Below are 26,866 nucleotides of genomic sequence, written 5' to 3'. Positions count from 1 at the left end.
GTCACACACACACACACAGTTCATGGAGGGTATGTGAAAAGCAGTGTTTGCTACCAACCACTGCGGGCTTTTCACTTCTGGCTGTTAACGTCTGATTGAGACAGCATTTATAAACTGATAAGCCTTCAGTGACAGATGCACAAATAAGTCTTTGCAAATCCAGGAAAACAAGAAAGATGCTCCATTCATACACTTTAATAACCATCACTCCTTACAGCCAACACAATATTATCCTCATATACTCATTTAACAAATTCAAGAAATATTTTTTGAGTATATATACATATCTAGATAATAGATAAATATATCTATACCACTCTCTCTTTTTTTTTCTTTTAATGTTTTTTTTTTTTAATATTTTTTTGAAGAACCGGACGTCGTGGGGGTGGATAACATTGCTGAATACTTTGAGAATTACATTGAAGTGCCACTGGGAAAACTCAACAGACATCTATAACACACTCACCTGATGCTAAAACTGCTTTTCTTTTTGGATTGAGAGGTAAAGCTGGAGGAGGACTGGGATTGAACAATAGATGAAGTTTGACTTGGGACTGTAAAACCTTTTAATGCACATGTATGCATATACATGCAGGCAAAGAATTCACACACACACACAAACACAAACGCTCTCGTTCACACACACACACATACATGCACACAAGCGCTGAGATTCCTGTCCCATGCCCTACTTCGTGTGTTGCTAGGAAACGCCCCGCCCACCCTCAGTTTTGGTGTCCACCCCCACCCCCCAGATCCTCCTGAATGCCTGTGCACTGTTGGCTGCTGAGGTGGGCGTGTCTTACAGGTGTTAGTCTCGCTATTGGTGCTTTTTATGAAATTGTCCCATCTCCCACCCCCCCACGGCAACACGTCAGTTTTGCCGAGAGGGACCGTCTCAGTCCCCAAGGATGCTCTTCACAAAGCTAGCGACGTCGGTGTCTTTGGAGTCATGGAGGGTGAAAAAGGGATGTTTCTGGGTGTGGAAAAGATTTGAAATATCAATGTTGTGCTCACACAAAAAGCAAATTGCATTGTATATTTCAATGCAAAATGGTTAACAACTATATGTATAGTTGTGAACTACTTCTAGGTCGAAGTGCAAAATACACTATTTATAGTGGTTTCAGACTTTTGGACCCCACTGTATGTAAAAAGGAAAAAATATACACACTACACTTATCACAATTTTTGAGGTTTTGAAAATCCCTGAATTTAAACACAAATATTTAAGTTTAAATATATCCAATATTAGAAAATGATTACAATAGTTTTAGATAAATTAAAGAAAGTGAAACTGCTGTCAACTACCAAACAGAATCATACATCTACTTCACTACGAGCTAATAGGGAGAAGGTACAACTTTGCATTGAAAGCACAAGTCTGACATCTAAAGGACAATCCAGGGAAGTGCTTGTTATAAAAAAAAAAAAATTTTAAAAAAGAAAGAAAAACTGTCAGCATCATACTCACCATTAGTTCAGCGTAAGTTGGCCGCTCTTTGGAATTCTTCCTTAAGCTGAAAAACAACCAGAGAAAAACAAAGCACATGCATGTTAGAAATGCGCAACAAATCATCACAAGTGCAGCAGGAGAACGCAAAAACCTCAATGCAGGCACGCTGTGGTCTCAGTACTTCCCCTCACAATGTGAAAGAGAGGATGCAATCAGGGTTTCTACATCCTGTTCGCTTTCCTACTTCACAATGCAGAGTCAAGGTATGTATGTACAGAGTGTGTGTGTGTGTGTGTCTACGCTACAGGTTTACTAAGAGTGTTTTCACTTTCACGAAACTATGTGGTGTCAGCACTGTTCCACAGAAATGCAATTCTACAGAATCTCGAGTCATGGTCATCCCACAAATACGAGCCACAAAGAAAACATCCTGTGTGAACTTATACACATCTACATATGGTACTAATATCCATCACTCATGATCCAATCAGAAGTGTATACAGATCTAACAGTTCAGTGATTCAGTCACTTAATGAAACTATATTGCATTCATAAAAACGCATGTTTTGGACACAGTTTATTGCCTTGAAAATGTCACGGTGATGATATACACCACGGTGCAAAGGTTTGTTTGTTTTTGAAGGAAGTGTCTTATGCTTAAAAAGGCATTACAACAGTAATATTGTGAAATATTATTGCAGGCTTTCTATTTTTATACATTTTAAAATGTAATTTATTCCTGTGACGGCAAAGGTGAACTTTTCAGTCCTACAGTCTTCAGTGTCACACGATACTTCGGAAATCACCACATTTTAATCAAGAAATATTTATTTTTATTATCCACATTATTGTGCTGCTTAATATTTTTGTGAAATTTTTTTTTTTAAACAAAAATGATTAAAAAATGATTTTTGGTACATTTAAAACGTAGTTGCTGAAAAAAAAAAAAAAAAAAAAAAAAAGATCCCAACTCTGCAAAGTTTTAATAACACTTACAATTCAAAACTAATGTTTACATGAAAATGATGTACTAAAACACAGAAAAGTTTTTTCTTTGCGTTTTTGAAAAGTTTTGCGTACAGACGACAGTTGTCAAAATGGTCCCGTCCACACGGATCTGCGAAAACGAGTAAAAATGCTGTATTCTTCTGCCAGGCCAGTAGTTGGCGATGTCACTTTGTAAAGAAACACTACACGACTATAGACTGAACACGTAATACGCATGTGCATAGGCATAATGTCACAATGTCACAAATTCGTATTTTTGTAGTTTAAACGGAGATGATAACGGTATCATTTTCAAAAACGTACACATTTTGAAACCCGTTTTCAAAAGTTTGCATTATCATGCCCCCAAAGCGCTGTTGTCATGTAAATGAATGGCCAAAACACATAAAATGTTTTACGTTTTTAGTTGAAAACGGTGTTGCATAATCACCCCCCAAATGATTCTTTTTTAAATGAATGTTTCTCAACAATAAGGATGGCCTGGAGCCAATTAATAGTATTAAAAACACTATTTTGTTTCCTTTTTAACTACTTGCGTATTTGTGGTTGGCCCAATGAAAGTTGGCATAGCTTATTGTTGAGCTTTGATGTGCAAGTTAGCAAATGTGTGTAACAGCTCGCCCACCATTGTGACGTGAAGTCCACAAACTCGGCTGAGAAGCGGTCTGCAGGCAGCTGGGGCGACGGCTCCTCCACCACCTGCTTGAGCTGCTGAAACGGCGTTCCCCATGAGTCATAGGGAAACCGCAGAATGGCCAGCTCGATCTGACAGGACGAAAAAACATACACAACACAACATTACAAACCACAACATGCCATGCTACACAGACAGAGCGGAACTTTTTTTTTTTATGTAACAATTGGTAAATAATAGAGAAAGATGCTTTTTATGGGTAATTTATTTATTTTTTGTAAGATAATCACTAAAGTCAGCATGAAACAGAAGTTGCGATAGTCTTTTCTTCCCTGTTGTGACAAATAAAGTTTTTTTTTTTTTTGATTTTGTCCATCAGGATTATTGGATTGTTGTTGTTTGCTATTGCTGTGATCTCATGTGAGTGTCCCGCACTCAAACCGAAAAACACAGAGAAGAAAAGAGATGTTGCAAGAGAGGGGAAGTCATTTAGATGAAAGAATCTGAGGGCACGTGACCAAAAAAAAAAAAGATGATGTGCACAGATAATTCATTCATAATAAATAAAAAAGATGATGTGCACTAGGGCTGGTCCTAATACCATTTTTTGAGCTTCGAAGCTTTGGTAGTAATGAACATCGAATATTCAAAGCTTCGGAGAGAGGGTGCTGAACATATTCTTCTCTCTAATAAAGGCTGGAATCTCTGTGTGTCTGTATGTCTGTATGTCCGTTTGCATTTTGATTATTTCGAGAACAGTTCATCCAATCGACTTCACAAGGGAGTGCATGCAGTGTCGCATTTGGTGCAATATAGATGGACACGCGAGACGCGACACATTCAGAATTAATAAACCTTTAGTAAACTACAGAACAGCGCGAGCGGGAAGCGGCGCACCTCACACGGGCAGAGAACGCGCCCGAGAACGGACACTGCACTAGTGATATAAAACACACACACACAGGTCTGTTAACTTAAGCAATACTTTTAAGGTAGTCTAATATTTTTCTGACTAACAAATTACTGACACAGTAAAGGGTAGATTTAAATTTTAAAAAACGAAATTTAAATAAAGAAAAAGGAAATTTAAACAAAGAAAAAACGAAATTTAAATAAAGAAAAAGGAAATTTAAATAAAGAAAAACGAAATTAAGTTAAATTAAAAACGAGATTAATTTAGATTGATAATAACGGGTAAAAAGGCTAATACATTTAGTTTCTATTATTCTATTTTCCACAATGTCAAAGCAACGCAGCTTAACCCAAAACACAAGCTCCGACATGCACTTCGGTCCATACAAACGCGCCTGTGTGTCTCAAGCAGGCAGTGTGCAAACTCCAACCTGTTAACATGGGAGCTGAAATAAAAACGGACATGCCACGCAGCTGAGACGCTCACGCCACGCAGCCAGTGTGTCGCCGGCCTTATTCAATCGCGAATGAGAACCGTTTCGCAGGGGATCCCAGGTGTGCAAAAATAAATAAATAAATAAATAAAAATAAACGAATATTCGAATGTCAAATTTTCAAATCGAATACCAACCCACCGAACGAATATTCGAATACTCGGGTCCAGCCCTAATGTGCACAGATAATTCATTCATAATAAATACTGAAATATTCCACTGATTTCATGGTGACTTTAAAGCTCAAGCGAAACACTGGCATTCACATAAACATCAATATATTTTACATGTGGTTTATGTCCTTAAATTCTGAGGAAAGTTGTTTTATTACCTATCATTTACACATGGGCCTATTATTAATTTTTCAATTAAAATGAAATGTTAAAGTGTAAACTATAAAAAGAAATTATGCGATTAATCGTGACTAAATATTTGAACAATTAATTGACAGGCCTAATGAAGTTTGAAAACACATCATTGATCTAGTAAGCATTAATAAACATAACATTGCATAATGTCAATAATAAAAAACATTTTATGAAGTGTTACTAATTAAGCAACAAGTGTTAAAAGTATGTGAGGTCACTCTGACAGACTTACCATTGTGATTCCTAAACTCCAGATATCAGACTTGACATTGTAGCCTTTCTGATTGGTCTCTGGGTTGATTCTCTCAGGCTGTGAATGAAAAAAGATAAATGACTGATTATTCTGATTGTGGGCAAAAGAGGAAGTGTGGTTTGATAAGAGGAGGTAGAGATAAAATATACTTTTCACTTTTGCTTGTCCTACATTCCCTCTTTATGACACGTCTCTCTATTTTTCAGATGCATAACATTCACACCTTTATACAGAGCCACATGAACACAGACTCAGCGAACTGAAGTCTGAGGTGTGTGAAGAACTCTAGATCTGCATTGTCTCATGCTTCGAGCACATCAGTGTCTCAATGTGTGCTTTTTTTTTTTGAATGGCTGAATTTTTTTACGGCTCATATTTAACTCATTAAATGGAAGCTTGATTCCACCATACAATACTGGGTAATTGTGAATTTATATCGCACTATTTTATATCTCACGATCACAATTGTGAGAAACTCATGAAATAAAGGTAATTACAACTTTTTGTAAAAATAATGACAAAATAATAAAATATAAATATTATTATGAATATACATAATATAAACTAATATATAATAATATAAATAAAAATAATATTTTAATAATTATTAATATTTATTTAATATTTTTTTTTGCATACTGTCGTTAATTGACAAAGATATGCATAAAAAAATAGAAGTCACAGCATAAGACAATAAAATATGTATTTCCTCTTTTGTTTTGCTTACCGCCATGTATGGCTTGCAGCCGGCATCCATTGTCTTCGCCACCGAATCCACGAGGTACCCACTGATGCCAAAATCACACATTTTCACCTGACCCTGCATGTTTATCAGGACGTTAGAGGGTTTCACATCTGCAAAAAAAAAAAATTAAAATTAAACCCGGACACCAGGAAAATCAGTTGCTGGCATCATTAAAAAGCAAATATCCGATATTGTACTTTAGTCCCAGCTCACCTCTGTGGATCACTGACAGGTTGCTGTGGAGATGCTCCAATGCTTTTACGATCTGCAACGGGAATATAAAACATCAGGCTCATTACAGAACTGCACGGCCTCAGGAATTACACAGCGTTAAAATTATCTCAAATGTTCAAGTGGGAATGGCACCAAAAAAAACACAGATAAGTCGCATTTTATTAGTGCATTAATAAATGTAAAAGAGCAGTGCATATTAACTTATAGAGGTGTTTGTTCATATAAACAATATTTATTATAAATGCTAAGCCTATACAAATTTACGAAACAAAAGTGAAAACGTGTGTGGAGAATAGGGCTGTCGATTTAACGTGTTCATTTAATTAATTAGTTATGAAAAAATAACAAGTTAAATGATTTAAAGGGATAGTTCACCCAAAAATGAAAATTCTGTCATCAATTACTCACCCTCAAGTTGTTTCAAACCTGTAAGAATTTCTTTTTTCTGCTGAACACAAAAGATGATATTTTGAAAAATGTCTGTAACCAAACAGTTGATGGACCCCATTGACTTCCATAGTAGGAAAAAAAAATACTATGGAAATCAATGGGGTCCATCAACTGTTTGGTTACAGACATTTTTCAAAATATCTTCTTTTGTGTTCAGCAGAAAAAAGAAATTCTTACAGGTTTGAAACAACTTGAGGGTGAGTAAATGATGACAATTTTCATTTTTGGGTGAACTATCCTTTTAATGCACCCACCCCGGACCTACGAAGGTCATCTAACATTTCATACAGTTGATTGGTGACGAACATGATGCAGGGCAACAACTCACTGCGTGATGTAGCCTATAAAATGCAGTTAGAATGGCCCAAAATTTCAAGATATCAGGGCAAAAATGCCTCTGTATGAGTCTGTCTCATATTTATATAATTGGATAAAGTTAAGCAATATCACACGAGTGCCGTTTTTGTCCCGAACAGCACGAGTGCAAATGTGATATTGATTTTATACAACAAATAATACCTATTAAGCCAGAGCAGAACTGTTGTGCATCTCTGAGCATCACACAGCGGTGTTTAGTTTCTAAATAAATCCGCGTTTTGAGCGAATCAATTGGGTGAACCAACGATTCAATGGTCCATTCATAAAGAGAGCCATTTACTTCATTCCTGAAAGAGTCAGCCTTTTGAACAAAATCAATTGAATGTATGGTTAACTCGTTTAGACCTTTATCGCCACCTACTGGCAGTTTTAGTTTTAGTATCATTTCATTGAAAAAATGAAAATTTTCAATTTTGTAAATGTACATTTACTCGCCCTCATGTCGTTTCAAAGCTGTCTGACTTACTTTGCGGATCATAAAGGAAAATATTTTGAAGAATGTTGGTAACTGTTTTGGTCCATAAATATATCTAAATAACAATTCAGGTGCAGATTCTGAAAATAAAATCATGGCTGTTGTAGCCTAAAAATTGTGTTACAAATTCTATGTTGAATAATAATAATAAAAAAGTTTTTGTAATGTCTATTAAATGCTTTTCTCATTCAACACAATAATGACTTTATAATTATCACTTGGGGGTAAATACTCAGCAAAATTCGATGTGCGATTAATTAATCAGCACATCACGTAATTAATTCAATTTAAAAAATGTAATCGCTTGACAGTCCTAATGGATATGTAACTGTATTGTGGACAGCGTGCAGTTCTGTAAACGTTCTCCTCTAACTCAGTCCAACGGGTCTTGTGTCTACGATTAGCTACTTAAGTCTTAATTTCACTAAAAGTGAAGTATGCAGGTCCTGTGACACTAGTGGCACCTATGCTAAAACGGATTTATTTACCATGCGCATGTGTGTGCATTTATGCGTGCTCTGTTTTGCATGCTTGACGTTAATAGCATTATAAGTCGCTTCGGAATACAAGTAGACACAAATTCAAATATGCAGACCAAAGAGCAACAGCTTGCCATTGAGAGATGCAGAAAATCAGGTGGTACTTACAGAGACGGTGATCTTGCCCAGGATGTCCTCTGGGATGTTAATGCCCTTCTCATGCACCTGCTTATAGAACTTATCCAGAGAGGTGTCCATCAGCTCCATGCAGATCCACACATCACCCTGACAACACAACGAGCCAATCAGCTTACAACTGGGGTTTGAGACATAACAACAACCTTACATAAAAATGAGACAGCAGGAAATGACTGAAACACATTCCCATTGTACGACTTCCTGTGGGATTTTCTTTTTGGGGTCAACGTTTAGAAGGACATCGATTCAGATAACTGGACTTGCTCTGCCTCTCGTCTATACAATAACTGCTTTGTGCTGTAGTATTAAAACAGCTGCAAATGCTAACAGGTCATTTTAATGTTTAATGTACGTGTTGTCGTACCTCTCTGAAAAGGGCTCCATAGAAGGTAACAGTGTAAAAGCAGTCGACTGTTCTCATTGAGATATCCAGATCCATTAGCAGCCGTTTCTGCTCCTGCGTGTTTACTGTGGCCCGGATCCGCTGCGGGAAACAAGTGGGTGATGTTGGCATTTATTAAGTTTATTTCAAATGAATGCTGTTCTTTTGAAATATCTAGTTATCAAATCATCTACAAACTGTTTTCAACATTGATAATGCTAAAAAATAAAAATAAAAAATCTTTTTTTGAGTATCCAAACAGCATTTTGGAATCATTTCGGAAGGATCATGATATTGAAGACTGGAATAATGGCTGCAGAAAACTATAAATATATTATAGATTATTATAATAAATTATTTGAAATTGTAATATTTCACAATATTACGGTCTTTGCTATTTTGAACAAATAAATGCTGCCTTAATGAACAAATGAGACTTCACACAACAATCACTTTTCTATAGGAAGTGCACTTAAGGTGTTGCTTAATGTTTTAATGAAAATAAAAATATCAAGAAACACTTAAAAAAAAAAAAAGGTTAACTTGAAGATTAACAAAGTGTTTAATTTGTATTTTATGATTACTTTAAATTTGTTTTCGGATTAATTGTTGAAATATTTTAATAATTTTAAGCAATGCTAGGTAAATGCGACACGTAGAAAAGCTTAATCTTGACCACTATGATAACGTCCAAAGTTTAAGAAACTTTGGACAGTTACTGACAAAAATATTCCTCACATGGGTTTATCTAGCACGGGCCTGTGTGAACTCACCTTTACTGCCATTATTACGCCACTGGGGACGTGTCTCATCTTGTCCACCACTCCATACGCCCCTCGCCCCAACTCTCCAATCTGCTCCAAATCATCTGCCTTCACCACAAAGTTCTGCTCAGAACACAAACACGAGTGTTAAAAGTATTGGTATATTCCCGTAATTGATGCACACAGAATGGCAGATAAAAGGAAAGAGAGAGACAGTAACACTAACAGACTGAAGCCTATATTCCAAACAGACAGACAAAGACATCTAAAAAGAAAATGGCCCAAAAGTGCATAAGCTGATTTTTTCCTACGAGGTGTGAAGAAAGGAAAATGTTATCTCCAGGAATGCATGCTTCCAATCCCTGTCCTATCACTAGAAATCACAACAAACGCCTTAAACCTGGAGGCAACAAACTTGGTTCTTCAGATATTCCTCACAAAAGCTCCAACACCCCAATCTGACTTTATCAAAAAACTGATGTTACTTACTCTTAGGTTGCAAGACTAAAAGCCTCAATCTTTGCCAATGGAAAATTCCACTTATTTGATGAGTTTAAAATAAATATTTTTATAGCCTGAGAGGCAGTAAAGTGCATTCCAGGCTGCCTACAATCAGACGTATTCAAAAGGGCTGTAATGTGCACTGGGCCATTCTTTACAGCCCGTCGGTCTTTCACCGAGCCAAGCCTTCGTATCGAGCCCGGGACAGGGTTACATCACCATAAAAGCAATGCAAAATATGACATTTAAAAAGATAAGTCTTATCCGCTTAGCACGGGAATGCAAATTACAAGTCACAATGCTTTGCATACAGGTGACCCAAGGACAGTTCCTCTCACAGTGCTTTATAATACAGACGAGAAAGAGATGCAGGTGAAGATAAACCTTCAAGCATTAAATACAATTTCCCATAGAGGGTTTTTTTTTTTTTTTTTTTTGCAATGCACAGATTTATGAATAACAGATAGTGCTTGCAAAAGATCCTGCAAATATTTTTCCTGAAACAATTTTACCAAAATGAAAAGGGAAAAAACATCAGAAATAAAAGACAGAAGACCAACAGGATAAATTCAATTAAAAAGAGAAATAAAAAGATTTAGTTACATAAGACTATCCATCTTAATTAAAGAAAGGATGATGAAACGCACCTTATCTCCAATGGTAACGCAGGCTTTGGAGTCCAGGTCTCTTGGGGGTCTGTGGAACAAAGAAATCCCATTGAGTGTCCTTGTCTGACACGGTAATTGACTCATTAACTAAAGCCAGCCTTAATTATAAAAATCTATTGTACTCGCACACCCAGAGTGAACCTCAAAAACACTGACTAAAAAAAAAAAAAATCAGTTTATGAATATAAATGTGACATCAATAACAGCGTAATTATCTTTCAATTTAATCAGTGCACTGAAATCTGCATAAAATCTTACGTAGGAGCAGGTGGGGGTTTCTCAAACACCTCTTTTGGAAGCTTGAGTGGTGGCTTCTTTTTACCTGCAGAGAGAAGAAAAAAAGAAAAGGAAAAATCATCATTATTATGCCCAAGTCATTAAAAGACCTTATGAATTGCATTTGTCAGAAAAGTTCCTTTTAAGAGAGAAAAAAAAGCTTTATGTGAGGTAAAAAAAAGGCCTGTCTAAACAAAAGAGGCATTCTGAAACTGTCCTGAGGGATATAGAGCCCTTTCCTTTATTTCTGCTCCCCATGGAACTCCGAGATTCCCTATCGGATGAGCACTTACGGTCAGACAGCACAAGCGGCTCCAGATCCTGGCTGAGTAAACGTGAAAGAGCGAGAGAGTGCGAGGAGAGAGAGTGCAAGTGTGAAAGAGGGAGGCGAGATGGCAGGGTCAGGTGCTTTCTCTCCATCTGGAGCTGATCGGAGGCGCTACCGTCACGGGTGTTACCCACCGTGAGTGACACCAGAGCGGGGCAATCCACATGCCGGACGGCACATGAACTGTCCACACCCACCTGACTAACTGATTCCAGTCTGCTAAATTCTGCAATTCATATCAACAGTTTGTCTGAATATTAATGCAGTACCCCGGTAACAAGTCAATGATTAAAAGAAAATGTAAAAAAAAACTCAATAAACCTCGAAAAAACATCGTAGCCGAGCTTCTTCTCTGTGTTTATGTATATGACGAGTCACAGGAACTGGGCCACTCCGCAGCCGCTGGCGTCCTGCTCGGTCTAAAATGGTTTGAATATATACACTTATGATAGGCAAAAAGACCGAAGATGGATTCATGATGTACATACTCATTATATAAATGTTGTACATGTTGAACAAAAAGTTACAGTAGAAAAAGTAGCTTTAAAATTAATCAATAAAATATTGAAGTTACATGCCATTCATTGGTTTAATTTTTAAAATATTTATATTTAGCTTTGCAAATAAAGTTAAAAATATATTAGTTTATGCTTTTGCATCAAAATTGGTAGTGAGAAATTTGATACTGAAATTGGCACTGACTGAAAATACGATTCTGTGACAGAGTTTACAACAACAGAGTTTACAACTAAGAGTGTGTGTGTGCGTGCGTGCGTGCGTGCGTGCGTATATATATATATATATATATATATATATATATATAAAATACATAAAAATATATAAAAATATAACAGTAAAAAAAAAAGAAAAAAAAATGTTTCCAGAACACTTTCCAAACTGCAATTGGTCAGACAAACAGTTAGTCCAACCCCAAACTCTCATCATTGGTTGAGGCAATGTTGTTGTGTCCCGCTGCTCAAACAGAGCAAAGTTTGACAGCCTGACAGAGCCATGATGTTTACAGTTTTCAGGATAATCAATACACAAATGTCTCAATTATAGTTGACCTCTGCATATTAAGCTGAAATAGGAGAAAGTATTTTAACACCACACAAAAGAAGCTTTAACAAATATTCAAAGGTCTACACCGATCACTCCATGAGAAAGGTGTGGCTTCATAACAGTCCCGACCACACCATGAGCCCACAGACAGGAAACAAATGCAGACACTTCCCATATTGTCACAATTATACACAAAATATGAGCAGCTATTTGCCAGTGCAGCGTGAGAAGAGGGTTGTGTCCTGTTGTGTGCCCGTTACACCATTGTTAACAGCAGAAAAGTTGTTCAGAACCTCTCCCACCTGCTTTTACATGCACAACAATAGCAACAGAAAGCTGACACTCAACAAAAAACAAAAAAACAAAAACTCACCAGCACTCCTATCCCTTTTAAAGTGAAGGGTACAAAACCACAAAATGATCATGTGCCTCCTGCAGAAAGTATATCACTGATCACGACTGCCAAAATAACTATGCCCCAACTGGAAATCACTCCCTAGCAACACTCAAGCAATGTTCCACGGTGAAAGCCCTAATCCTTAAAATCACACATGCTGACACATCACAGGCCGACACCCGATAGATTTCTTCAGACTGATCACATCAGCGATGTAGGGAAAAGGCTGTTCTCAGTTACTGGACCTCCGTGTGACTTTGGTAACTTTATGAAACTGTTGCATAAGCATTAAAAACAGCCACTTCAGGCACTTCAAATATAACAAGTGCCCTTCCATGTCACAACGCTCCCAGTGAAAGGTTCCTGGTATCGAGTACTGAGATTAAAGCCATAAAGCAACCGGAAGTCGTTCGTTTTTAGCAAGAATTGGCAATTAATGAGGGAGGCAGCATGACCGAACGTTGGCGACGTGACAAAGTTGAGCAGAGTAAAATGGTAAACAGTCTAGCACTGCAGCGATTCGACAACCTACAGCAATTTGATGTACAGAGAGAATGCAAAGGGAGATGCAGAGGCGGCTCTATCTGCTGGAACATGTACAGACGTGTTCAACAGACTGGAGAAGCTCTTTCATCCATGCTGAAGCCATCACGGAAATTACCAGCAGCATCATCAAGAACAACTAAACATGCATGCAGAACTGCAGATAAACACATATTGCATTTATTTTGGTTGCATCAACAAACTCTGTTTGCAAAATTCTGCTCTTGAAGTGGTTGTCAATTATTGCTTGCATAACAGAGATAAATAAGGCTTCTTATTCAACAGAACCACTGTATACATTCAACTAAAATACCATGTGAAGTTCAAACTAGGGCTGGTCAACACATTGACTATTCATCACAATATATTTGATTTGATTTTGCTAGCAATATTAACTTAAAGGGATAGTTCAGGATTTTAGACATGAATCTCTATAGCTTCCCCATAAGCAGTGTGGTGCATTGACCATGGCTTACCCCCGACAGCGTCCTGTGAGCCGAGCTCCGGTCCAGTTTTGGTCAAGATGAAATTAGTCCGGCAAGTTTGCTGGGGTCACGGCAATAAAGCTTTTTTCTTCTCAAATCAATATGTGTTCAAAAGAGTGATATATTTGCAGCACAAAACCGCTGTCTATGGAGAGGTCAGACCTCGTAATGGCTTGGCACTATTTTCTTCCCCGTCATATCACTGCGCGCTGCCGCTACCTACAGCCAGCTGCGAGCCGCGCACGTGTCACTTTGTTTACAGCTCGTAAAGAGAACGATAACATGTCTGACTACAGCAGCGACGATGACAACATTGACTTCGACACACAGCCAAAAGGATATCTTTACGAACCTGAATACACAGATGACGAGTTACGCCAGATGGAGTTAGAAAGGACAGAAAGAGAGAGGATGGACAGAGAAGTTGAACAAGTTGAAGCTGGAGCCACAAAGCTTGTACAAACTGATCGCTCTTGGTGAGTAGCTATGTTAGCTCGTTCGTGTAGCTGTTCTGAACTTCTGAGCACGTAAACACTGCTGTAAACACTGCCGAACAACTGAAAAAGTGGTGTGCGCCTGCGCAGCTCCCAGCTGGCTGTAGGTAGCGGCAGCGCGCAGTGATATGACGGGGAAGAAAATAGTGCCAAGCCATTACGAGGTCTGACCTCTCCATAGACAGCGGTTTTGTGCTGCAAATATATCACTCTTTTGAACACATATTGATTTGAGAAGAAAAAAGCTTTATTGCCGTGACCCCAGCAAACTTGCCGGACTAATTTCATCTTGACCAAAACTGGACCGGAGCTCGGCTCACAGGACGCTGTCGGGGGTAAGTCATGGTCAATGCACCACACTGCTTATAGGGAAGCTATAGAGATTCATGTCTAAAATCCTGAACTATCCCTTTAAGCTATTGCAAATTGCAATCGTGTTATTATGCATAAATCATTTATTGCTTATTGTGCAGCAAAAATGCAAAACAAAAGTTGGATTCATTGAATTGAATCAAAACTCTGATTGAACAATTCAACATTAAGAAATGTTTCCATATATTATGAAGAACAAATTAAATAAAATGAACATTGCCATTTGTTCCTATATACCCATGCATATTTTTAAATTTGAATTAATTTACTTGCATTAAACACATACAAGTACATGTATATAGACGTATTGAATATAATCCAGTGTTATTTTAGTATTATTTATATACTATTCTAATATTTATTAATATTTTAAATTAGAATTCATATTTGATTTGTTCAATATTTGTATTTTATTTGAGCTTTTTTCAATTAACGAAAAAATGTTAAAGTTCCCATGAAATCAAAATTGATGGCTTTTAGTATAAATGTGCTAGTGTGCTCCAAAAAATTACAAAATTTGCATTTACAAGATAAGAATTCAAAACTTAGTCTATCACTGTCAGGTTCTCATCAGATTTTTTGTCCAATCAAATGCTCTCTAGAATCTGAAGCGTCCCGCCCCCTACATTATAAATACACACTGTAGCTGCGGCTTAAATCAGTCACTTGTTCACACATTTACCATTTCCTATGGTGAATGGCAGATTGCTCTATATAGGGGATAGGGAATGATTCAGACAGTGTAAATATGCTTTTCATTGCGGCGAATGAAGTCTGGTTTCACGTTAATGTCACGTGAAACACCGCAGTGCAAACATAGTCTGTTCCGGTCCAGAGACACGATAGCACAGAGCGGATCATATGCGCGAGTCGGTGCAAACCAGAAAACGTATCGGCCCCATTTTAACACTGCACAGAATGCTATATTTTAAAGCTAAAAAACAATTAGCGATTAGGGGGAAACTGCGGCTTGGCCGCGCTGTGATCTAAACTAAACACTATTGGCTATTGTAGAAAGGGGGAGGAGCTGTTCGATCCAGTTTCAGTGGAAATGACATCAACACATTGAAAAATGCTGCACGTTTCAAGGCACTTCAGTCTGCCTTTGATAGACTTGGTTTACATAACAACAGTGATATAAAAAGGCTGGCACTTTTTCATTAATTTTTTAGCTACAACCAGCCATAGTCAAATCCCAAGGTTGACCTAAAAATCACTGTTCCCATAGCAGTAAACAAAAACACACACATGACTGGACAGCACATAATATCAGTACACGAAGTGCTTGCATAGGGAAAACAAGATAGTGAGAAGAGGCAAAAAAGATCAATAGATTACATAATCATGCTGTATTGGCAGGAAACAAAGGAATTGTACAGAAAGTAAATTAAGTTCAATTTCTGCACACCTTACAACAGTTATATTTTTATACAGTTTGAATAAGACAACTAATGTTGGCAATGTTATGTTGAACAAGTGAAGGCACATACCAATTTCTTTTTTCCTTAAACTCAGCCTTCAAGTGTAATGAAAAGCACACGGTGTACAGGTATGTCAGACATGCCTGCATAGAAACCTTCAAAACACGTTTGAATAAATCAAATGCCTAATTCCCGTTTCATTCGCAACACAGAGGGTTTGGACTCAGGTGACTGTTAGCAATGCGAATCGCCGGACAATCCGCCGTGTTTCCCTACTATGGTGTAACATGAACTTGACTGACCCCTGAGACCCGATTGATGTAGCTTGCTTGACTGGTTGTCATCTGTCCAGGACTGTGTCTGCAGTCTACAAAACCTAAGTCAACCAGTTCTAGTCCTTCACTGTCCCACTCAGAATTTCAACAATCCCAAGGGTTTTACTGGAATTTCAGGGACCCGGAGGAGGGCCGGTGAATTAGAAAGAGAGAGATGAAAATAACTTCTCTTGGGCTGCCGGCTGTTTGGCCCCTCTGACCTCACTGGCAGTTTGTAAGACACTCAATACTTCCAAAGATGGCAGACCCTTTGGGTTCCAGCAGCTGGGGACACTGCTTTAGAACGAATGTCGTCACTGCATCCTCTTCTGTCCTGACAGAGACAGTCCAGGAATGACATGTCATCTTTAGAGATAGATAACGGAATCACGAATCATGTTCAGTCTCTTGTACGCAGTGTGTGTGCACGAATGGAGGCACGAGCAGTTAGTTGCTGGTTGCAGTTCACTTAACGGCCATCGGTGTCGCTAATAACAAGGGTTTCTGAATTCTACATATAGCCCCTTTAAAGGTGCAGTGTGTTAGTGATGCGCGGGTCGTCTACCTGCGGGGCGGGTTGGGGCGGGTAAAGAAATTGTCACTTTATTTGCGGGGCGGGTTGGGGCGGGTCATTAAAAACAAAATAAAATAAAAATCCATATATGTTGCATGCAATGTCCAGCCTATATTAAATATTTGGGAATATCAATATAATCATATTTTAGGTTCTTTGATAAGGCCGTAGCAATGCAACTTGCGTGATTTCCCCAAACCTTTGGCGTCACGTGACACAGCTCGCGCAAAGCAGCTCGCGCCGCCAGCCACAACAACAAAGACGGAGAAATAAAAGTGAAGATGGAATATGAGGTGCGGGAGAAATTGAGGTCGGGATTTTACATAATTAAAAGAAAAAAAGGTGAATGATGAATTAGATGAATACAAATGCTGCTTTGTAAATATTGAAAATGTTTAAATCATTATCTTATTAATATGACATGATTTATGGTTCATATTCAGAATCGTCTGTTATTGCCAGTTTACATGGCGATGTTTCCAAGCGCTTTCAGGCTGAAATAAAGGCTGTTTTCATTTACATTACAATGCCTAGTATGTCTATTTAATGGTCGCGGGTGCGGGGCGGGGCGGGTTGTAAAAATAGATAGATACAGTGGTGCGGGGCGGGCTGGGGCGGGCCAAATAATTTCATAAAAGCGGGACCCGCGGGTTGGAAAAAAAGCCGACCCGCGCATCACTACAGTGTGTGATTTTTAGCGGCATCTAGTGGTGAGGTTACGAATTGCAACCAACAAAAGTTACGGTGGTCGACGGGAAAAGATGTCATCGTCTGAGACAGCAGAGTAGCCAGTTAAGCAATGAGGTTTCTTGACAAAGATAAAATTATGTTTACTTCATTATTCAGTAAAACGATATATTATTGCGAATATTATTGTTACTTGTTCATAATTGTGTCAGTGTTTTATTCGCTGACTTTAGCTAGCTTCTTTGCAGGAAGAACAACATAGTGACGAAACACGCTCTGTAGTTTGTCCGTTTAGGGCTACCGTAGAAACATGTCGGCGCAAAATGGCTATTTCAATGTAAGGGACTGGCGGTGTGTGTAGATAGAAATGGCTCAATCTAAGGTAATAAAAACATAACGGTTCATTATGTAAGGTCTTTATACACCACTGAAAACATAGTTATGTATATTATATTGCATTTCTGTCTACAGATCTTCCTAAATATTACACAATGCACCTTTAAAGGTTGCATAAAAGGTCAAATAAAATGTACAATTCTAGTAGTTGGCCTTTAATAACAACATGAAAAGGTTGAACATGTTGAAACAACTACATAGAAAATGCTGTTAAAAAGAAAATCATTCAACAAAGATTTTCATTCAATCAATTTCATTTATATTTTGGATGTGTGAACTGAAAACCTTCACAGTACTGAAAAACACAATGTTAAAAACACATTTCTATGTAAAATATGCATTTGAATGGCAGGGACCACAGCGCGAGCTGGAGTGGAAAGTGCACAAGCTAAATTGGGAGCAATATGTAATTGCTTTAACGTAGATCATACAGCTTTGTGTAGTTGCCGCGTGAGCCCTGAGAAACTGCTTGCTGAGAAATGTTTTCCACAGTGCATAACTTTTTACTGATCTATTACTGTAACTGTGAATGTTATAAATTCAAAGTCAAGCGGGTAATTCCATTTAACAAAACAGTTTGCCCTAACAACATGGTCCGCGCCATTACACTTGTACACTTCTAGACACTTGTCTGAACGAAAGTGTGCATACGCATCAACCAGATAGATGCAGCTTAGGATAGAAGACCAGCTCAAGAGAGCAACATTGGCTTAAGAAATCAAACCTGTTTGAAAACAGTTATTTTTGTAGGTCCATTTGTTGATGTTCGCACCATATAAATTTACCTTTAACTGCAATGTAATTATATATCTATTTTGCATTCATATTCTGGCAGTGCACGGATGTATGAAAAGCAAATGACATGTATCTCTTTCCCCGTCACGGTAAAAAAAAAAAAAAAAGGCCAGCCATTGCCAGCGTAAAACGATAATTTTTAACAAAATTTCATGGCCCTCAGAATATTTTGTTGTATGAATATATACAACCTATGAATACATAATGCCTCTGCTTTTAAACAATCCCTTTCATTTAAATTACATTAAAATACATTTAAAATTTAAATAATTCCCGCCCAAGGCATACACAAAAAAAGGGGTGAGGCCAGGTTGAGTTTAGTTAGTGTGTGTTTTAAATCTCGCGGTTATAGTAAGGGGGATGGCATTTACGAAACAAAGCGGTTGATCATTTCATAACACACTGATCCAGCCGACCAATCAGAGCACATTGCACTTTTCGGAAGGAGGGGCTTCAGAGAGACAGGAACTAAACAGAGTGTTACTGGCAGACTGGGAAGTCGTCGAACGATTTATCGGTTTTGCTAGCAATCAGTTATCGGCAAAAATCCATACCGATAGTTTTTCCGGGTTGCGTCCTTTGCTGGAGAGGATGCGCTGTCATTACACAGTACGAGAGCAGCCTCTACAGGCGAAATAAAAACTATCACTCTTGGTGTTTGTTTTGACACGGGGCAGTGCGCTGCACAAAGCGGGACACTTTAGATGCGGATTTAAACAGTATGTTGTACAGTACAACCGTATGCGTTTTCATATCATTATAAAGTAATTAATTTGTTGACTAGATGCTGCATTAGTGGAGAACATAGATACTAACATTAATACCTCAAGAGGTTAAAACAATGTGACAAAAACATACGCAAACCCGACCCAAATGTTTAATGGCACGATTGTTACCATCTATTTGCATTAGTTTATATCCAGCTGGTCGTTTTTATGCATTCGTTATGCAGCGAAGTTGCATATTTAAAGCTAGTGACATGAGAAAGCAAACTGTATCACCATGTAACCAACAGAAACAAACATCAGAAATGCATTCAATTTCAGTTCTTTTTTTATCGTCACTGACTGCAATACATATTTAGCTATTTTGATTAGATCATCAAGTGTTCTAAAATAGAAGCAAATAAAGTGTAAGAATACACATACAATATACATATGCATCTCATTTCAATGCTATGGCCTTTGTGTAGATATTTAAAGATGGCCATCTTTAGCAAGACTGTTTGGATTTATACAAAATGGCAACACTTCACAATAAGAGTCCATCTTTAACATCAACTAAGGCTAATAAAAGTATTATTCATTGTTAATTTCAACATTTACTAAAAACATTTTTACTTTAAAGTTCTCTTTACATTAAAGCACTATGAACTAACATGTATGATCAAGGCATAATTAATATATTCATATTTTTTATATTTAAATAGTATAGTACATTTTCATGGTTCAGTACTGATTTTTAATTTTTGTAATAAAGTTCAGCACTATTTTATGTGTTGTGTTTATTTTCATTCAGCATCCATTTTAAAAACTAGCCGTTGATTAATCAGTTATCGGCCAGCGTGGTCCAACTTAGCGTTATCGGAAAAATCCACTATCGGTCGACCTCTAGAAGAGAGGTGCTGCAACAAATGTAAAATGTGTGGAAAATGTAGTTTTTTGAACATTCAAGCAAGAAAACCTTTATTGGTAGACTCCAAAAACAAAATCAAGACCAAAATAGGTCCACTTTAAACTCGAAAAAAATGAAATTGTATTGTTTTTCGATTATATTCTTCTCCAAGCAAGATACTAGGAGGCGTACCAATTCAAAGATGCTTGATCTGGTTGGCAGAATTCGAGCAAGGCAAAGGGCTACCAGAGGGTGGAGTCCTCAACCTGTTACTCAATATCTACCCTGACATCTTCCACAACACCGCCGCAGTTACACTAAGTGCTCTGTCTCTATGTAAAATCTTTTATTCAGCACTTAGCATAATTGATTGTGACATACACCATTTTCAAAACCAAACAGATGTGTTTTTAGAGAACAGACCTTTTTTTTTTTTTAAAGATGCCACCATTTTAAATTCAGCAAGCAGGCTGTAGCTTACGGCAAATTATTCCACAATATAAAGAAATGCATATTGAATGTTACAAGCTTTATTATGAAATCTGAAAGGCTTTAATAAAATCATAATTTTCATAAGGAGAATTTTGCACCACAGAATTTCATTTCCAGGAAGAGAATATCATTTTCTGCATGCGAGAGAGTTTTACACAACATGTGGGGTCAAGTAAGGGCTGCCTTAATATCTAACACATTTTGGCTTCATTGGATGACAACAGAAAGCAATTTACTGCCCCCTGCAGAGAAGGGTCCTCCCTTGGGTGCTGTAAATACCAAATATTTTTTTAAATTAGGATACATGATGTAATCACTCTCTACAATAGCATCATCACCAGGAACTTCATTTCTGTCGGTATTGTACACAGTTTATTCATTCATAGTGAAAGACATTTCTGCACACATTCTCTATAAAATATAGACGAGAACACAAATTTCAAACAAATCAAATAAATAAGTTAGTGTACGAGACTATGTCCTACAATGACGAATAGCAGGAATCAATTGTAATAATTATATTTTATATATTATTGATAATGCATTTATTTGATCAAAAACACAGTGAAAATAGTAATATTGTTAAATATGATTACAACTGAAATAAATGTTTTCCAATTTAATATAGTTTAAAATGTAAAGTTTTCTTGTGATGGCAAAGCTGAATTTTCAGCATCATTACGTCACATGATCCTTCAGAAATCATGCTGTTGTTCTGCTAAAGAAACATTTCTTATTACCAATGTTGAAATCAGTTGTGCGGATTAATATTTTTGTGGAAACGATTAAACGTTTCTTTAAGGATTCTTTGATGAATAGAAAGTTTTTGAACTAGAAATAGCCTACTTTACAACATTATTTACGGTTACGTGTGATCAATTTTATCGTCGTCACTTTGAATTATTCATTTGTTTAAAAAAAAAAACGTCCTGACCCCTGACTTTTGAACAGTAGTGTATTCTTATATTCTCTATGTAAATAAGAATTTATAAAAATCTGATTTTTAACTGCATCACATATTGCTGAAAAAAAAAAAAAGCAATTACTGCAAAAATCGACTATAATATAGGTTTATAGATAATATGGTTTCATAAAGACATCCATCTAAATAAGAATTAAATTAATTTGGGGTTTTAAAACACAATTATACTATTGCCCCCATATGAGGCATCTAAGGAGGTAGACATCATCTTTTTTAGAAATGCATTTCACACCCTGATCACAATAAGCTAAATGCAGTCCTTTCTTGGAAAGCAACACTGTTGGTAATGCTATGGTAAGAGACACCCTGGCTGCCTTCAAGAGAAAACCCTAAAAGTGGTCAATTATTCAGAAGTCTGCAATAAGATGGATCAATGTCAGAATGCAGTTCTTGCGACCGAGCATAGCTCACATCCCACAGGAGAGAGAGAGAGAGAAAGAGAGAGAGAGAGAGAGAGAGAGAGAGAGAGAGAGAGAGAGAGAGAGAGAGAGAGAGAGAGAGAGAGAGAGAGAGAGAGAGAGAGAGAGAGAGAGAGAGAGAGAGAGAGAGAGAGAGAGAGAGAGAGAGAGAGAGAGAGAGAGAGAGAGAGAGAGAGAGAGAGAACAAAACGACAGACAGAGAGGGGCCTCTAGACAGGGCCTCCCAGAGAGCCAATAGAGTCATCATACTGGTCACTCCCAAGCAATTCAGCAGGAGGACACTCCCAGGCTTGGCATTACCCCTTTAAACACAGCTTAGCTGCTTATAAAACGCATGCAATGTATTGCTTACACTTAGCTGTAGAAAGTGGGACGCAAACCTGGCTGTGATTTGCATGCACGTACCTAGTGTGGATTCCATGCCCTGAATTGCAGCAAGCATGCATTCATGCAAAAGCATTCTGGAGAGAGACGGGACGGCATGGCCGTACTCTCCACACAAACAGCCGTAAGGTGAAAGGTCTGAGGGGGATCAGCAACACAATGCTTGAAACAATCCTCATACTATTGCATCAAAACAACACAGCAAGGCTGGACGGTCACCAACAATTGAGCAGTCGTAAATAGGGGATTTAGTATCTCTGTGGTCTATTAGCATGACAAACGTGACAATTGCACATGACGGCAACAAGGCCTTGTGCATGGAGGGGACATCGATTCACTGCGTGCACCACTGGAGCCAGTGCAAACTCAATGAACCAGGGCCCAAAACACAGAAGATAGACCCCCACTGACATAATTGGAACTGCTCTTCCAACAAATCGCTTCCACCCAAAACTGCGGTCAACTTTTAAAACGTCGACGTGCATCCCCTTAAAAGTAGTTTGTTTCAAATCAACTTTGCAATCAGACTTTTAGTTTTCCTTCTGAGCTATGCACCTTTAAGGTATTTACACACAAAAAACTGCAATCTGTGTCACGTATGCTTCATAACAAAAGTATAAAGCATGCATATGCATGGAAGGACACTGACAAGCATAAATTCTTTATAAGCTGCACATTTTATAAAAAAAAAAAAAAAAAAAAAAAAAAAAACTTTTTCCCACAAAACATTGCATTTAAAGGGATAGTTCACCAAAAAAAAACTGAACATTCTTTTTCATCTGTGGAACAAAAGGAAACAAAATGTTTTTGCCCATTCAATGAAAGTCAATGGGGTCCAAAACAACATTCTGAAATATATTCGTGCACAAAGGTTTGGAAGGGCATGAGGGTGAGTAAAAGGTGAAATATCCCTTTAAAGAGGGATTCAATATATTTAAGATGGATTCCATAAACATTGCCCTTCACAATCCATTACCTGAACCCTTCCAGCTCCTCATGCACAGGTAAAGGCTGTGTTTGTTTGCATGACGGAGGGGTTGGTTCATAAGGATTTAGTTCCTCAAATGTTCCTCAGGTGTGTCACTGTTATACAACAACACAATTACTGCTCTTTCAATGCTGCCAAAATCACCTCATTAGGGCGTCAGAATCAAACATTCTTGAACCACGCCTACTAACATATGATTCATGAGTGTTCTGTTCACAGAATTTAAACGCTCCTGCACTGCAATCTGCCTCTCGACTGCAGTCCCTGCATGGATCGGAATGGACCCAGTTTAACAGCTGCTGGCCGTAGCTTTAATTTGGGCTAGTGCGTGTACGTCGATTCGGCCCACGGTGTGAGAAGAAACCTCACACACGGGCTCTATACAGTGCTTCTGTGAAAAGAGCAAGGACATTAGATATGCTGCAAAGGCTCCATGGAGTGTAATTAAGGGGTCTAGAAGTGCAGGGCTGGGAAACGTGTGTTTTTGTCTGAATTATTATTATTATACTTTTTTTTGCCTTAAAACAGAGTGCACATTCCAAAATGTAAATAGTAGAAAAGTTTGAAACATGCACCAGTACGATAGAGCTCCATATACATAGTTCCCACAGGCCAATTAATGTCACGTGACCTCCCCGGAGACGCCATCTTTGATGGCATAAGCTGCTGTGTTTACGAAGTTTTACAAGCAAATTTCGAATATTTCTTTCTGTTTATAATGTTACGAAAATCATGAAGAGACAAAGCGACAGAGACTAAAGAGATTATAAAGAGACTCTATTAACAAGACAGAGAGAGGTACAATGCGAAAATTTCAGTCATAAATGGTGTGGATCCGTATGCGTTAACGCTGTCTGTCTGTCTGTGTGTGTGTGTGTGAGAGTGAGAGTGAGAGAGAGGCGCGGGCGCGATCGAACAGTGGAAACAATGTTGTTTTTGTATGTTTTTAATACCTTGTCATTTTGTTCATACAGGACATCATTCAAACTGCAAAGTGTTAACATATTTGTGTACACTCGCAATAAAACACAACATTGTGCACCTGACACAAAGTGCTCTGTGTTTTGAGGGAGTTTCTTTCCTGTTTATCCTCGCCAGCCATAACCTCCGTCGTTGTTCTGACAAAAGCTTAGTTTTCTCACATTCATGAAGTCTAATGACGGGTATACTGTAAAATCCAAATTTAACTGAACCTCCGGCACGATTTGAACATCCATTGACCCAGCAGGAGATGACCATTTTCACTTTTTATCACGAAATTAACTCGTTTCAGCTTCTTCGAATGTTCTGCCCACAACATGCCCACAGAAATGGCGCCGGGTCGGCAAATGCCCGTATGTTGTGACGTCATGTAGGAACTAAGTATACTGAAGGTTTTTGTTATACACTCATTAATTTGGCTTGGGTCTAGAGATACACTGTAAACACCATTTACTTTTGCCTGGGAATTTTTCTGCCTTTCTGAATTTGGAAAAACGCAAACAAGTCTGAATTACATTTGGTACAATCGACTTTTGCATGCCATTTCTTTGAATGCATAATAATACACCAGTCATTTTGAGAAGTTACTAGACAAGCTTAACAATGGTTGACTGCCACAAAACTTGGTGGGTCATTTTAAGAGCTTAGTCTGATGCAGTATGGCACTATAAGAGGAAAATATGAAATGCATGCATCAAATTAGCATAAAACGAATTTAATGATTGTGCATGACCTGGTTTAAACAAGTCGTTTTATAAATTGTGTGCCTTTAATTACAACACTGTCTGTCCAACAAGCAAGTAAGATAGGAAGCGCTGTTTTTCCACAGTATTTTGCTCAAGGGTTTGTGAATATTTTTGCATGGAGACTTGTGTAGCACATCTGAACCCTGTTCCTTAAACCGATTGCAGCAACAAAACTATATTTAGCTCCTTATTTTTGCAGCCTCTACCTATGCATTACTACTGGAACAAAGCTTGCATGACAGAGCGTCCGAATCATTTTCCATTACGCGCAACTAATAAAAATTGTTGCATGCTCAACATGGCATGCGACCAGGCTGTCAGGTCCTCGTTTCCCCGTTGCACTTGCACACTCAACCGTCGGCCAAAGTTTCGTGTTACCTAATGCACCTCGCATGCATCCACGACAGAAGTTGTACGAACGAATCTAATCTGCAGAACGAAACCGAGGCCGTCGTGACGTCACAATCGAACATTGTTCGAGAGAAAATCGCCTCGTGCGCGTGAATAAGTCGGGTGCGGACAGCAGCGCGCGGCTGTCGTTGCACAATCACTTTTGCATTGCTGGCTAGGCAGTTCCTCAACGCGGAAAGAAGGCGTTTCTTTTAGTAATCGTGGTAGAACAAGAATGCAAATAGCGCCTGTGCGAGTGTCTAAGGAGAGCATCGCCTACCCAGTAAATCTGCAAAAGGGCAGATCATTAAAACATGCATTGCAACTGAGCCATCAAACTTTTAATGCATTGGCCACGATGAAGCTGCAGCCGTGCACTTTGCAAGCCATGCAACGCTGCCTGCATTTCCGAGGTTTTGCACGGTTCGGTTGAGTAAAAAAAAGTACCTACCTCCTTTTGGCACGGACATCTCCCCTTTTGGGTTGGGGGAAGGGGACGCACAAAAGACTTTGCCTTCCTTGTCGCTCCCTCCTTCCATCTATCCCTCGCAGTGAGGCTTCAAGCGGGCTTGCTTGCAACAAAGGTGCAAAATACAAGCCCCGATCTTCATGCACTCGGAGCCTTTGGGCGTCGGGTAACTTGTTCTCCGTGCAAATGCTGGCCTTTCAATTGCACGCAACGAAAACGGGGAGATTTCTGCAACCGCTCTGCAACGAAACCTCGGCAGGCACTTACATGATGGGCCAAGGCCAGCAGCTGAAAGCTCCTAACTTGGATCAGTGTGAGCCCCTGCTAACACACGCTCTTCCTGCCTGACGACGCCGGGGATCATGGGACTGGTAGTTTGCACGTAATTGTTGTGCGCCGGGGAAAAAGGAGGAGCGGGCCAGATGCTAATGTGACTCTTTCAGGCTAGCAGACAGATACAGTATGGTATTTCAGACAGATAAGCAGGGTGTCAGTGAAGTGCTTGAGGAATTGAATTATGAATTACTTCATTATGCAAGTGTAGGCTAATTCTTTTTCGTTAAGAATCGTAAATAATTCAAGTTCTTGTTCATATTCTAATTATTTTATTTATAAACTATTTCACTAGCCTACTTTTTGTCCTAGGACAATCACTACAAGAAACCATTTTCAGATGTTAAAAAATAAAAATAATATATTTTTTTGCCATTAATTGTGGTAAATATATATATATATTCCTTTATTTGTATTATATTGTATTTTGTCTTATCCCTTTGAAATTGTAGTAGCCTACTTTGGTACACTCCGGTTTTTAAGGTGCTTTATAAATAAACTTTTATTTGATTGATTTTGATTCCG

At 38.3% G+C, this 26,866-nt stretch overlaps 1 protein-coding gene across 1 annotated transcript; it reads right to left on the bottom strand.

Moving 5' to 3' along the window:
* Window positions 1-178: 178 nt before the first annotated feature.
* On the bottom strand, window positions 179-26,363 carry map2k6 (mitogen-activated protein kinase kinase 6). Its single transcript, XM_079852379.1, has 12 exons — window positions 25,991-26,363; window positions 10,658-10,721; window positions 10,379-10,427; window positions 9,240-9,353; window positions 8,449-8,568; window positions 8,055-8,171; window positions 6,084-6,135; window positions 5,853-5,980; window positions 5,105-5,182; window positions 3,090-3,229; window positions 1,475-1,520; window positions 179-976 (listed from the first exon to the last, which is right to left on the bottom strand). Exons 1-12 carry the CDS (start codon window positions 26,076-26,078, stop codon window positions 899-901), a joined length of 1,074 nt encoding a protein of 357 aa, XP_079708505.1. The 5' UTR covers window positions 26,079-26,363; the 3' UTR covers window positions 179-898.
* Window positions 26,364-26,866: the final 503 nt, after the last annotated feature.

Source organism: Squalius cephalus, assembly GCF_949319135.1.
Source record: "Squalius cephalus genome assembly, chromosome: 19".
NCBI classification, from domain to species: Eukaryota; Metazoa; Chordata; class Actinopteri; order Cypriniformes; family Leuciscidae; genus Squalius; species Squalius cephalus.
This window is presented reverse-complemented; position numbering and strand designations above follow the sequence as displayed.

Coding starts and splice junctions, on each gene's coding strand:
- map2k6 (XM_079852379.1), bottom strand. CDS start 26,078: ATGGAAGGAGGGAGCGACAAGGAAGGCAAAGTCTTTTGTGCGTCCCCT. Junction 1,521..3,089: donor GTGGACTTCACGTCACAATG/GTGGGCGAGCTG, acceptor GTTGTTTTTCAG/CTTAAGGAAGAATTCCAAAG. Junction 977..1,474: donor CAACTTACGCTGAACTAATG/GTGAGTATGATG, acceptor TTCCACACCCAG/AAACATCCCTTTTTCACCCT.